Here is a 15,420-nt window from a genome sequence, read left to right as displayed (position 1 = left end):
TACTTCAATTGGGTTCCACTTCCTCAAAGACATCGAGATGGTTAGTTAAGCAGCTTCATCCTTTCTATTCCTCACATTTTCACATGGACTAGGTTATTTTTCCACTGTGCCTCTCCTATCATTTCTGTCCAACTTTGAACATGGGGAGTATGTTGGGCAGCAGGGTGGCGCAGTGGTTAGCTCTGCTGCCTATGGCGCTGAGGACCCAGGTTTGACCCCGGCCCCAGGTCACTGTCTGTGTGGAGTTTGCACATTCTCCCCATGTCTGCGTTGGTCTCACCCCCCACAACCCAAAGATGTGCAGGTTAGGTGGATTGGCCATGCTAAATTGCCCCTTAATTGTAAAAAAAAACAATTGGGTACTCTAAAAAAAATTTTTTTTTAATGAATATGGGTAGCACGTTAACCAGTTCCTAAACTTCAAGTATCTCCAGTTTCCAGTGACTCCCTTATAGCTGTTGTCAATACAACAACCTGTATTTATAATCGCAGAAAAATAGCTAAGACTTGACACAGAGCCATAATCAGAAAAATAGACTTCCAGCCAAAGCTGGAAATATAAGAAAGGATGACCAAAAGGTTGGCCACAAAACTGATTTGAAGGGTTTTAAAATAGCAAGGGAAAATCTTCCTCAAGTCTGATCATCCTGGGATAAATATTCTTAGAATTTATTTTTATTCGACCCCTTAGCCATTTTTAAACCCAGGATCGCAACCCGCGAGTGGGTCGCGGACGGGTGTCGGTAGAGTCGCGGGACCATGCATCACAGCATTCCCAAATGTGGGGCCATGCATCGGCATTCCCGATTGCGGGGCCATGAGTCGTGGCGACCCCGATCGCAGGAAGTAGTGCCCAACGGTGTGACTGACTTTTAAAAATACATGCTGCAACCTGCTTTCAGAATACCGGCCTTTCCACACATGCGTGCTCCTCAGCAATGCGCAGGCCCGGGCCCAGCAGGCAAAACGCCTCCTCCTGACGTCAGCGTGCTGACCCAAGATTTTTAATTTTTCTTTTTAATTGTTGGAGTCTTCTGCCTGGGGTGGTAGCAGAGAGCAGGTCACATGCCCTGTACACTAATGCCACATATTCTGGACACAAAAGAGATTCCTCCATTTTGCAGCTGCCAGCAGTGCTGGGGTGAATTCCAGGGCGTTTGGTGAACAACCCATGAAGAAGCTGAAAACAGGGAGGAACAAAGTAGCATAAAGATGACTTCTTGAGTTATCAATTGTGCACTGCAAATCAGGATTCAAAGTTCAGGCGTGTTATATGCAGGGAAGCAATGGCAACTGAAAGTTCAAAACCCTCAAAACTTCAAATACATTTTTTGAATAGCATAGCGAGTTCGAGGACAGACCTCTTTATTTTGTTCAACAGATGCAGTGAGATCATCAGCTGAAGTCATTATCGGAAATTTAACATTAAATAACAAAGCAAGTGAGATCATGAGGACCAGGTAGGCTCATCTGCAAATTAAAGGTAAGTGAAAATTGGTGGGTTGAGAAGTTCGGGCAACGTGGATCGCGAAGGTCGGCCGGTTGGTAAAAAAACAGGCCCCGGGCTAAAAGTTTGAAAAACAGTGCCTTAGTCTAATTAGAATCTTTTATTTATTTATAACAGAAATCAGTAGTTTTGTCTGTAAACATTTATGCAGGTTGTGTAACAATACTAGACAGTAGTGGAGCTCTATGCTTTCATGCATGTTTCTACTTTACTCATGGCCACCAGATGCAGATTCACACATTTTAGTAATGGTGCTTTCCTTGAAGCTACGGGTCATTAATGGGGACTATAATCATTTGTTATATGGGACTTTAGATCACCCCCAAATAATGTAGTTCAGACTGCAAACAAATTATTTTCCGAGTACAGTCCCGAAGTTTCCTTCAACAGTTGTCGCCCCCTGATTCTATTAAAACACTTTGGAAGAACAAAGAAAGGAAACTACAGAAATCCAGGATTAGGATTATGGAAGAGCCATTTCAAATTGCAGAGATTCTGTATGCAGCAACTCTCAGTGCTGTTAAACTTGGCTCATTTACATTATTGAAGTTCAAAGTTTGAGAGAATATCCATAACAATATCACTGTAGAAGCATCTTGCAGATGGTCAGATAAAAGGTGGCATATCGCATTAACACTGTGACTAGCAACCTTTTATGTTTGCCACCATCAATGCTGCACCACAGGTAACAAAGGAAACAAGAGGACGGAATTTTCCCATAATCTCACAGAGTGTTAGGTTCAGATTGAAAACCGGCATGCTTCTTTGTAGATGCACAGCTGAGTTATCACTTCAGATTTTCTGGCCCTTGCACAGAGAATCTGAGGGCGTGGCTTGTGTCAACACTGGCAGGGCAGGCCAGATAGAACCAGCAAGACCGGTTCCACAAGAGATCGGGGCATCACCTTTGTTTAAAAAATAGTTTTTTCAAAATTTTCAGTTTACAAGCATATAAAATATTCTACCAGTCATACAATATTCCCGCCACCCAACACGTCCCCCCAAATTAAAAAATGTTGACAATTTTACAGAATAACACCAGTGCAACCATTTATGTACAACAATTAACAGTATTCCAATCTTTTCATCCATCCCTCCCACAAACCCCAAAAAAAACAACCAATCACCAATGCCCTCCCTACCATCTGATGGTGATCGAATCTATGAAAAAGAAAATAAATGGCTGCCATCTGAGGTAGAATCTTTCAACTGACCCTCTCATTAGGCACTTGATTGGGACATCATCTTTAACGGGCGCCCCAATCTGCGCTGGAATTAAACTCCTTCCCCTCCCGGACACGGTGTCCTCGCCCGCAAGCCCCCCACCAACATGCAATCATCGGGCCACATTCCTCACCGTCATCGGCCTACCCCCTCATAGGCAAAGGCCTGCTCCACAGAGACCAGGGCATCATCTTTAAAGGGCATCCCAATCTGCACTGGTATTAAACTCCTCCCCCACAGGCCCTCATCACCACGCAAGCATTGGGCCACACCCCTCACAGGCATTGGCGGCAACCCCCCCCCCCCCAAAACACCATCACTCAAAGAGAACCCTAATGGGGCTCCACAGAGGGGTGTGCGGGCAGTGCCAACCCGGTAAGTGTAACCCGAATAATTTTTCAATGGTACCTTTTACTTAATTTTCACAATCAGCATCCAGGTTTTAGTACCTCGTGTGCAGCAGTTTTGAAATAAATTAAAAAGATAATGGAAACTTTCTGGGTGCAGTAAAAACTCCCAAAATGAAGGAATATATTTCAAATTGCCCAAGGCTCAAGTTAATCGGCCAAAGACAGACTACAAAGCAAGATCACAAGAAACACATTGTTTAATTTGAAAACAACTTTTTACATCAATTGGGTAATAGTTATTTTCAACATAAAAATGTCCCACACTGCATAAAGTATCTTCTTTTTCCGATAGAATCAGCTCATGACAAAGGTAGGAGTACACCCTATCAAAAGATGTACTGAATACTCAAAAGAAAACTGCTGGAACAATCAAAATATTTTAATTTTTTTATTTTTAAACTGTAGAAAAACATCTTGGCTGGGCTGAATTTAAACTCGGGTCCTCAGAGGTGAAAGCTTTTTATAAGGCTTTTTAGAGCACAGCAGGCATTAGCACTGTATAAATGATTTATATTATTAACCCTAGCATTAGTACTACTAAAGTCTGAGCAAAAGTTAAATTATGACAAATATTGTTCCTTTTCTGATTCGAGATCCATAAAAACATTGTTACCGTTATTTTTAAGCATAAAAATATTTGTGGAACTTACCACAGGCAATTGTCCAGTAGGCTAGGGAGTCAGGAGTCTGGTAAAGGATTCTGTACGGTGCAACTCGAGCACTGGAGTCCAACACAACATCAAGTGTTCCCACAAGCAAGCCTGCATTAAGTTCCAAAACAAAAATTATTATTGGAACAATTAAGTAACTAGATCCACAATTATAGTAATTATTTTTGACAGCTAAAGATAGTAAAAGTTCACATTTAAAATGTTCATAATAGATTGGTCAGGTTTTCTAGTTGCAAAAACAAATTCATTATTTATAATTGACCTATTACCAAAAAATATTATGGATTATTTAAAAGGACTGAAAAGATAATGACTGCAATCTTACATGAAATTAAACAAGTAGAATTCAAATTTTTTCTAGTTTTTCTTGACTGCTCTGCTAATGGATAAAATGGTCTTGTATTATATTTGCTGATGGAATTATAGTACCTGTGTGCAACTATCATTTAAGAAAGATTATTTTACAACAAATCTTCATTTTTGAGAACAGATTTTTCACAAGTTTACTAGTGGCATCGAAGCTGGCCCCATGGCAGCTTTCTTTGCCGTATTGTTAGGAGAGATTTAAAAAATCCAAGTACAGGGTCCCATGACGTCATGCCGGTGAGGCGGCCACACTGGCAACATTTTAAACAACCACGATCAGGAGATCATTTTCAAAGGCCACCCCGACACGTGAAAGTGAGAATACACACACACACAGCGGCGGCGCCGCCCCTCTTCCCCCCCCCCCCCCCCACCCCCAACACCAAGTGAATCTGCCACCAGGCTCTCGCTGTGGGAGACCAGCCGTAATTCACCTCGTCGTGAATGATGAGGAGATGCCGGCGTTGGACTGGGGTGGGCACAGTAAGAAGTCTTACAACACCAGGTTAAAGTCCAACAGGTTTGTTTCAAACACGAGCTTTCGGAGCACTGCTCCTTCCTCAGGTGAACGGAGAGGTATGCGCACGGTGGCGGCCGCGCCATGCAACATAGTTCCGGCTGCGCGCGGACCCGGCCTGCCAAATGATAAGCCCCAGTAACCACCCTCACCACCAGTGGCTCATCCCCCAACAGTTCCCCCAGCTCTCGCAGAAGCCCCTCTGGCCAGCAGCACTGCCCCCCACCCCACAACTGTGGTGGTGCTGGACATGTCCGCAGCCAAGCGGTATCCACGAAAGAAAATACCACAAGTTTTCCGCGCCATCGGGAACTCGGCCCATCGGGGGTGGAGCATCGGGAGGGCACCTTGGGTGATGTCCTGAGACCGTCCCGACGGCATGCGGCGTACTCCCAGAGTACGCCGTTTTTGAGGGGGCGGAGCATCAAAAAAGCGGCGGCACCCCTGGTTTCGGCAAAACCAGGATTCTCCAGCCAATCGCTGACTGATTTCGGCAATCAGAGAATCCCACCCAATATACTTTTAAAAGACTGCCAACTATTTTCTGATAGAAGAAAAATTATGGTTTAAACTTGTGTTCGTGTTCAAAAGCCTGTAAACATATGAGATTAAGCTTCTTTAAAAAAGTGAGTTCCTATAATGTAACACAGGTACTTTCCATGAGAATAATTTAAATTCAAATGTTACCTATGTGAATTGCAGAACACAAAATATACTTCAAATGTATGTGAATTCTGGAGTCTCCATTCATTTTTATCCTTAGTTTTATTCAGAGAGAGTACTTTAGAGTGAATTCTGAAGTAAGCAGCACAGGCTGTGCTAAAAATAAAATGTCATACTGCAACATCAAACATTCCCCTACTCCCCAACCACTGCCACACACTCCAGAGAGTCGAGTCAGACACCTTGTCTGGAGGAAGAGATCTTTGGAGCAGTGAGTAGCACCCTGCCACCGAGCCAGAAGCTACGGGTTCAAGTTTCACTTTAGGACTTGATGGCAAAGGAAGGTGTGTTCATAACACGCCTATCAATCTGAAAATCCTTTCCAAACACATCAATAGAAGGTAGTAAGAGTAGAAGAAATTCCTCGTTAGCCATGCAATGGAAAGAAAATTACAGCCTCGACCATCGCCATCCATAGCTTCAGGCGACATCATGCATGTAAGCCACAGCAACTCTGTCTCCCAGAATGAACTGCAACACACCATTGCATTTTCTGGACAGACATGGTACAATTTTATAGTTTCTCAGATCATGCATCGGATCAAGCCCAAGATGAGGTGCAATTACGTTTCTTGTCAGCTTGGATCGTGTCCTTTTCTCTTGTGGAGATCATGAATTGGATTCAATTTGAATTGTTTTTTGGAGCAAGCACAGAGAGGGATTAAGGGCCTGGCCTGTCCACTCTGCGCATTTGGTTAGCAACTTTAAGAAAGGAATACATTTTTTTCAAAAAAACTATCATCAGGCACTAGTGCATCCCATATGGGGAACAAAGGAACCCTGGAAAATACATTAACTTATGTAACCTTAAAAATGAAACAAAAACATTTTAAAATAGAGTTTTCACTTTTTAGATATTTTGAAATATGGGGGTACAAATTATGCAAGGAATACTGACCCTATATTGCATTTGTGCATTCACATTACCAAGAAAATAATCAAAGCAGAACACTGTAATGCAAGCTCAGTGGAACATCTCAATAAACTGGATTAATTAAGGTGTAGAATATTGTACAGCATGCAACAGATTAAACCTGTACAACATATTCAATCTGCTATGATAGTAAAACAAAGTATTAGTCGGAGAAAATATTTTATACTTGATAATTCCTTTTTGTTCATTTTGTTCACAGGTTTGCCAATGCCTTTTTAAAAAGTACTCATGCTGCTAAATGCCAGGAATGTAAACGGTGTTGTTTGATGTTGTTCCCCACCTAAACCAACTTGAAGCCAAATCTTTTCTTCATAAGAGCAATCAGTTCTCTCAATTGAAAATATCCTTTGGATGTTAACATGCAATCATGAAAAGACCAACCTTCATCCATTTCCAGAGTGCAAACTTGGCCTCATTCTATGAAATATGTCATGTTACTTATTGAAACTGTGAAATTAGCCACTGATGCATCTGAAGTCTTCCTCAGCAACCCCAAGATATTGGGCAAACAGTTTTTCCGTTAACATGAGCAAAAACGGGTGAGGATGTGTTTATCCTAATTTGTCTAAGTCATTTTATTCATACTTGTCAAAATTACAGCATTAGCTCTTCACTTGCTTCATCTATCATTAGCTATATGCTAGAAGATTCTCAAATAATTTTCTTTTAATTTAAAGTACCCAATTATTTTTTTTCTAATTAAGGAGCAAATTTAGTGTGCCAAATCCACCTTCTCTGCACATCTTTGGGTTGTGAGGGTAAGACCGATGCAGTGCAAACTCCTCGCGGGCAGTGACCCGGGGACAGGATTGAACCCAGATTATCCGTGCCATGATGCATCAGTGCTAACCACTGCACCACCATGCCATCCTGATTCTTAATTCATTATAAACTCCCTGAAGACTGATAACTTTTTAAAGAGAAAGGAATTCCTACGGTGCCAATGGAAAGAAAACTGCTGGACAAGATTTCACTTTTTAAACTTTTGCTGTAACGAACCAACTAAAATAAACATAATTCAAACATTAATTAACAGGCAAAGGCCATTTCAGACAAAGAGGTTGAATTTCACATCTTTTAATAGTTGATACAAAGATACACCTCTCATGGTTACAAACACTTGTAGTATTTCCTGCACAAATGTGGATCCATTGGCAATTTCAGACTTTCCAACACCGTCCCTGTTTTATAGGATCTATCTCCTGCCATCCAATTGTTTCAACCCTTAAATCGCATTCACCATCAGCCGTCCCACATCTAAAGTCTCCAAACAAGATGCATGTTTACAAATCCTCTCTGACTCAGGGCATGACAGTCCTGATGGCACAGAATCCCAGATAATTTCTTCTGATGAGTTTATGGCAACACTGAAACAGCAGCAAATGCATCTTGTCCAATTCACAATCACTTGCCATTCCTGTCATCAGTTCTCTGCTACAAAACGCACATAGTAACAGCCTCTGCTTTATTCACAGAGGCCTGCTTCAACACCAAGATCTGTTTGAAGACTGATAAACTGAAAACTGTTCCATTCGAAAAGAACCCTGCTTGTTCTCTCTTTGCACAAATTTTCAGTGTGTTCTGAATTACCCAATTCAAGACACAGACTGACCCCACCACGCTGCAATTAGTTTTCTATTTACCTTTTGCTTCTTAGCTGTTCACCCTTTGCAGCCTGAAATCACATGGGCATTTCTTGGAAACTAGTGATGTTATAATCAGGAAGCCATTTAACCCTCTTTCAGAATACTACCCAGTTTACCCTGGTGTAAAAGAAGACATTGTGCAAAAAGGAAATATAAACTTTCCCAAGAGAACACGGATCATTACAATACCAAGTCCTTTGGTGGCACACTATATTTCATAGGAATTTTTATTTTTGTCTTGATAGCACTGGAACTCTGAATAATAAATTCTATTTTCTTAATTTCTTCCCTTCCCTCAAACTTAGTCTTACATTCAATATGCAATGTGCCTGTTCCAATCTGGAAGGATCCTCTGGCATAGAAATCAACGGCCATTGTGATTTTCACTGCCATGAGCGTGCTATCCACACCCTGTTTTTCAGTTGTAGGTCTGGTTGCAGAAGATGATAGTGACCACCTCCTTGGTGAGTAGTTTCTTCAGACGCTACATCTGGCTGAGGCAGAGATAAGAGAAAAGCTCCTGCCTTCTTCTGTGCTCTAACCATTCTACGATCCTTGTAGAGCCCTCCTCCTCCCACTAAACACTGCTTCTCCTCTCTGCTACCTGTGCTCCAAAGCCCCATCATGCTGCAATCCAAGGAGAACTATAGACAGGTTTCCTATTGACCGGCCTTCAAACTCCTCTGGCCTTCATGGCAAAGTCTAACACCACAACCTTCGGAGTCCAACTTTTCTAAACTCCAAGAACATAAAACACAATACCTCCACTCACTCTGCAGTAGTAGCAAAAAAAAAAGTCAAAACCACCTCATTCCAAAATCCCAAACTGATGCCTCTTGATAGTACTGGTGGGTGGGGGGGGGGGGGGTCCGCCATTTGAACTTCAACTATAACAGCGCCAGCTCCAGCAGTACTAAAGCCAACTTTTACAGGGCAACTCTAGTGTTATGAATTCATTTCACCAAGGACTTTCTGTAATGCAACGTTCTTATCCTGCCCACTGAGCCTCAAATCTATTCCACCATTCAATGAAATCATGGCAAATAAAGCCTTGGCTCCATAACCCTTACTACGGCTAGCAAAAATCTATGGATCAGAATTAATTGGGCAAATATGTTCTGGGAGACAGTTCCACACTTCAATTGCTCCTTGTCTGAAGAGATAGTTGTAAACGTCTTTCATAAATGACTTGGCTCCAATTTTATGGTTAGGAACCCTTCCCTCCCAACAGAAAAGGTTTCTATTTACCCTATTACTTCCTTTAAAAGTCCTAAAAACCTCAATCAAATCATGCATTAACTTTCTATATGCAGGGAATACAAGGATATCTTATGTAATTGCTCCTAAATCTAAGCCTTGAAGCCTGATAACATTCTGATTAATCTATGCTGCACCGCTTCCTTTATGGAATCATAGAATGATTACAAGAGATGCTGGACTCTAAAAGCTTTCCCAGTGTCATTGTAGAATATTGATTCTGTCAAATATTCGATTGAGTTGGCCATAGAGCCAGCTATTCTGCTAAGAAATCCCTTAGAAATAGATCAGGTCCAATCTCAGTTTTCAGCATATGCTTCTGGCAACCCTTTCTTTTGAACCTAATCAAGAATGTTCTGAATTTCAAATTGTGTATGTTGCAGCAGGATTCAATCTCTGCAGGATAAAAATGATTTTACTGTTGGAACAATTCCAAAAGATCTTGAACAAGATGAGAGTTTAATTTCAGGGCAACAGAAAATTTTGAAACTTAGCATTAAAAATGTCCTAAAGGCTTATTTCAATTCTGGCCGCCAAACTACCAGAAGGACGTGGAGGATTTAGCGAGGATGCAGAAGATATTTACCAGGCTGTTACCTGGTATGGAGGGCATTAGCTATGAGGAGCGTTTGAATAAAATCAGTTTGTTCTCACTGGAACAACAGAGGTTGAGGGGCAACCTGATAGAGGTCTACAAAACTATGAGGGGCATAGACAGAGTGGATAGTCAGAGGCTTTTTCCCAGGATAGAGCGGTCAATTACTAGGGGGCATAGGTTTAAGGTGCAAGAGGCAAGGTTTAGAGGAGATGTACAAGGCAAGTTTTTTTTTAAAACACAGAGGGTAGTGGGTGCCTGGAACTCGCTGCTGGGGGTGGTGGTGGAAGCAGGGACGATAGTTACATTTAAGTGGCATCTTGACAAATATATGAATAGGATGGGAATAAAGGAATATGGACCCAGAAAGTGTCGAAGATTTTAGTTTAGACGGGCAGCATGGTCGGCACAGACTTGGAGGGCCGAAGGGCCTGTTCCTGTGCTGTACTTTTCTTTGTTCTTATGGTACAGCAGAATGTAAGGCGATATTTCTGGGAAAAAGCTTTAAAGATGCGGAATGCAATAGAGGTATGGAATGTTAAACATTCAGTGGTTAAGATGCTCTTATGCGTGCATCTGTTCTCAACTGAAGAAATTATCTCCATGTAAAAATCAAAAAGCATATGGAAAAGCTGTTCAACTCCGTAAGTACGGTTATAAAAATGTTAAACTCTGTACATCTGCATAATTTGGAGCCAAGAGTACAACTGAACAGGTGATCTGAAAGAATAACTTTAGCATTCTTATTGACTAGAGACAAGGGCCACTGTTAAAAGGTGGGCCAGAAAGTCACTCTGGGGCTCCACTTACAAGTTTCGACAGCTGAGTCATACATAATATTCTGAATGAAAATTGTACAACTACTAAGACTCAAAAATGTGAAAAATCTCAATCTTATAAATTGTGGATGGAGAGATAAAGACAGAACAGGTCTGACAGAATCTGTGGTGAGAGACAGTTAACATTTCAGGTTGCTGACCTTTCATCAGATCTGATGAAAGACATAGATCTGACAGATTAACTCGATTTTCCCTCTCTCCACAGATACTGCCAGACCTACTGAGTATTTAGCAGCACTTTTTGTCTTTATTTTAGATTTCCAACATCTGCAGTACTTTGCTTTTGTATAAGTAGAGGTAGAATTTATTTAATTCGAGCAAGCTGGTTATTAAATCAGTAACAATGTTAGGACAGATGGGGTAAATTGTCATGTCCACTTGGGCATAAATCTGGCAAAGCGGATCATCCATTCACAAGAGAACAAGCCCAATTTTAATTTAACGAAATTCAACAGGGTGAAAATTGAGCAAATTCTACAGCAGACAGCTGATCCACCCCATCATTCAGGTGAAGATGAAGAGAAGGTGCCCCAAAATCATTTTAAAACAGAACCAAGTGAGATGCTGTCAGGATAGTAGAGAAAACACCCTGCCTTCACAATGGTGAAAATGAAACTGGTATCTTTAGCTTGGAGCCAATTTTTCAACTGCTTCAAATATAAAGCTTAAGTTTTGTGTAGGTTGGGCAGATGAAGTTAACTCCTGTCAAATTCAATGAACTGTACCTTTATTTAGAGAGACCTCTATTAATTAAAAAAGTTCCAAACCAGAGAACATACCACACTCTGCACATCTCATCTCAGGGGTCTTTGAGCTACACAGCTAATATGTCAATTCTATAGCATATGAAGGCAACTCAAAGCTACATCTCAATTTCAGAATCCATCTCAACATGATTTCACAATTTATGCACATTTCATATACATACACACATGAATTAGGTGCACCAGACCATTCTGCCTCTCAAGCATGCTCCACAATTTGAAAGATCCAAGCTGGTCTGATTATGGCCGAAACTCTATTTTCCTCTCCACCCCTATACCTTTTGACTCCCTGGTCAATCAATGATCTATATAACTCAGCCTTGAAAATATTCAATGACACCCCCTCCACTGCGCTCTGGGGAAGAGAATTCCACAGGCTAACAAACCCAGAGAGAAAAAAGTATCCTCATCTCCATCTCAAGTGAGAGATTCCTTATTTTTAAACTGTGTATCCTAGTTCCAGTCTCTCTCATGAGGGAAACATCTGCTCAGCATTCACCCTATCAAGTTCCCTCAAGTCACCTCTCATTCTTCTAAACTCCAATGGATACAGGCCCAAACTTTCCTCGTAAGATAACCCCTTCATCCCAGGAATCAGTCAGGTTAATCGTCTATGAACCATTTCTAATGCAATTATATCCTTCCTTAAGAAGACCAAAACTGCACACAGTCCTCCAAACGTGGTCTTACCACTACTCTGTACAACTGTAGCAAAACTTTCTTACTTTCCTAATCACTTGATGTACCTGCATACGTTCGGTAATGCAGATTCCCGAACTACTGAGGCCTTGGGAATCAATCCCTTCACCTCAGAGACCGCAGGCGAGCGCCGTTCAGCAGTGGTCCACATAAATAGGGACCAGACAGAACAGCACTTGTGGCGGCCTCAAAGGTCAGAGGCCTCCAGCTGCATGCCCTTTGGGCAGGGTGGTGGCCTGGCACCGTTGGTGCCACCTGGGCATCCTGGCAATGCCAGCTGGGTGCCAGCCTGGCCCTGCCAAGGTGCCCAGGTGGTACTGCAAGCTGGCATGGCAGAGCTCCAGCGAGCTAAGCTACCCACTGTAAAAAATGAGGCTATGTGCGGCCTCGGCAGTACGTTTCCCGTTCAGGCCCCTTATTCAACGCGAGTCATAGTCATGTGTTTCTTGGCATTGCGAGTGCCAGGAAACATGTGGCTAAACGCGCTCATAATTCTAAACCTTCACACTCACAAAACTTAATCAGGATAATGAGCAGCAGGGTAGCATGGTGGTTAGCATAAATGTTTCACAGCTCCAGGGTCCCAGGTTCGATTCCCCGCTGGGTCACTGTCTGTGTGGAGTCTGCACGTCCTCCCCCTGTGTGCGTGGGTTTCCTCCAGGTGCTCCGGTTTCCTCCCACAGTCCAAAGATGTGCGGGTTAGGTGGATTGGCCATGCTAAATTGCCCGTAGTGTCCTAATAAAAAAAGTAAGGTTAGGGGGGGGGGGGGGTTGTTGGGTTACGGGTATAGGGTGGATACGTGGGTTTGAGTAGGGTGATCATGGCTCGGCACAACATTGAGGGCCGAAGGGCCTGTTCTGTGCTGTACTGTTCTATGTTCTATAATAACAAGAAATGCAAGCAATTAATGCCAAGTTGTCTGGCATCCAAAGCCAAATCGTCAAAGCTTTGTGGGAGTACAAATAGTTTGCATATATAGTTTGGACATCCTAATGCAAAATATCCACTGACCATGCATGCAGCATAGCCTGATGTGGAGTGCTTTATTGGATTGTCTCAAAAGCAATTTACAGTCAATATAATGAATTTGGTTCCTCTCAAACTGCAAGATCAATGATGTCATGAAAGTAGCATAGAGGGAGACCCAAGGTGGTAAATTTCTGCTGTGGTGAAAGGTTTATTCTTACTTTAAAACAGAAAGAAAACATATTACACATTGTTTAGATTTTACATATATTGTACTTCCCACTCAATGTCAATAAACCTGAAAATGTGTGCCTTTATGTAAAGAAAAAAAACTATTTATTAACTTGTTGAAAACATTGTTTATTTTACAGACTTATAGAGGCTGACTTCAGTGGTGCAGAGTTCAAAGATGTTTGGTCTGGAGCAGCTCCATTGATTTTCACTGACAGCTCACAGCTGACCCAGAGCTGTCCAACCTCAGAAAAACAATGCCTGCCTCCAGGAGTTTATTTAAAACCATCTATAAAATTAGCCCTTTCTTTTTTAATGTGTTTACCAGGGAGAGGGCAGGCAGAGTTTTACTTTGCATCTGGCCATACTATACCTGAACTGGTACTGACATGAGATACCAGAAGCAAGAGATGCCAATCATCAGCAGGTGCATCACATCTTTAAATAAATTCTCCAAAATGTTCTTTTGTTGCCGAATTACTTACAATGAGATAAAGTCTTATTCAAGATTTTTTCTCAATCCTCTATCATGAAACATTGTGTTAACATAAAATAATCTTTCTGTATTTTAATAACACGATAAAATGTTAAAAAATTAAAATTAAAACGGGATGCATTATTGCTCTAGCTTTAGAACCATCGTCTCCGAGACCGAAATAGCTTTGGTCACATGACAAGCTCACACAGGAAGCAAAGCTTTTGCCTGGAAGCCCTTGGGATAAGAACCTGCAAGAGAAGAGTCTTACAGTCTGTAATAAAGCTGCGTAAAGCCATACTTAAACGCATTTGCAGCATTTACCAATGAAAAACACTGGACTATCAATCGCCCGTATATGGCTTATTAATAGGTAGCACTGAACCCCCTTAATTTTTAATTCTTAGAAATTGAGTTCCATTGCTAAAAAAATATAAACAAAATAACTCCGTGAAACAGAAGTGATTAGGTGAAATGAGAGACAATTGTGTAACTGATGACACACTGAACGCATGATAGCGCCAATATCTCGCAGAGGGAATATGGGGAGTGTAACTAAATTGTTTGCGCTACGTTTGTTTCCAGGGGATTGAACTGTACTACTGTAAAAAGATAAGAAAGTGACCTGTTTCCGTTAGAGAAAACTGATCAAAGGAAAAATTCTTGAGACCATTTATCCGATTATTTCCTACATTTAAATAATTTACAGTAGTCATTTAAATGACCATTTACAGTAGTTCTCAGATTATTGCCCACATTTAAATGCCATTCAATGAAAATATGGACAGTTTACTAGTTATTGAGCAGAGTGATTAGATAATCACAGTATCTGAATGGGCAATGACACTGCTCATCTCATCTCTCACCCCGGGAACTAAAAGAAGTTTTCTGTGACTTACAATAAAAGAATCTCAATTGTAGGTGCTGAACTGACGGGTTCTGGCGAAAAATGCCTCGTAACTGCGATGCTGCAAACTTGACATTTAGTTGTGTGCATCGGTACCTGAGTCAACCTCATGTCGCCGAGTCAACAACAATTTAAAAAAAAGGGTGAAAGGTAAGTGCAAAGAGCCAGGCGGCCGGCCGCATTATCTTTACACATCCTGTTCCTCACAGGCAAATCACAGCAACTGAGGATGAACAAAACACAGCACTCAACTGGAACACGTTTGCGCTGTGGGCTTGGGCATCAATTACAACACACACACACACACAAACACACAGGTAGGTAGAGAGGGGAGGTGCAGCTTTCTCCCTTACCAGCCAGCCCTCCGCCCCCTTCTCCATGCCCCTTTCTCCTCTGCAGCACGAAGTACGGGTTGGCTCTCTCCGTCACCCACAGCGCGTTGGCCAGCAGCACTTCTTCAGGATTGACCCACATCTCCCCTCCCCAGAGGCGGGACAGCCGGATGAATCTCGGCGGCTGGCGGGAGGAGGAGGGGGGGGAGATAAAAGAGAGGCCGAGCTGGAGCTCCGCGGGACCGGGCTGACTATCCCAGCAGCCAGAGCCGCAGCATCATCGACAGCAGCCCGCGGCGGAGTGAAGCCACCTTCACACGACGAGAGAGCCGAGGGTGAGGGGCGGAATCCGTCCC

The 15,420-nt window shown here is 42.2% G+C and overlaps 1 protein-coding gene across 1 annotated transcript in view; it reads right to left on the bottom strand.

The window, feature by feature from the left end:
- Nucleotides 1-15,206, bottom strand: part of tbc1d9 (TBC1 domain family, member 9 (with GRAM domain)) — a 74,215-nt gene extending 59,009 nt beyond the window's left edge. The window contains exons 1-2 of the mRNA XM_038792453.1: nt 15,086-15,206; nt 3,792-3,902 (exon numbers count right to left, since the gene is read on the bottom strand). Of these exons, the coding sequence (XP_038648381.1) occupies nt 3,792-3,902; nt 15,086-15,206 (232 nt within the window). The remainder of the gene's footprint in view (nt 1-3,791; nt 3,903-15,085) is intronic.
- Nucleotides 15,207-15,420: the final 214 nt, after the last annotated feature.

The sequence above is a fragment of the Scyliorhinus canicula genome, chromosome 3 (genome assembly GCF_902713615.1).
Source record: "Scyliorhinus canicula chromosome 3, sScyCan1.1, whole genome shotgun sequence".
Classification (NCBI taxonomy): Eukaryota; Metazoa; Chordata; class Chondrichthyes; order Carcharhiniformes; family Scyliorhinidae; genus Scyliorhinus; species Scyliorhinus canicula.
This window is presented reverse-complemented; position numbering and strand designations above follow the sequence as displayed.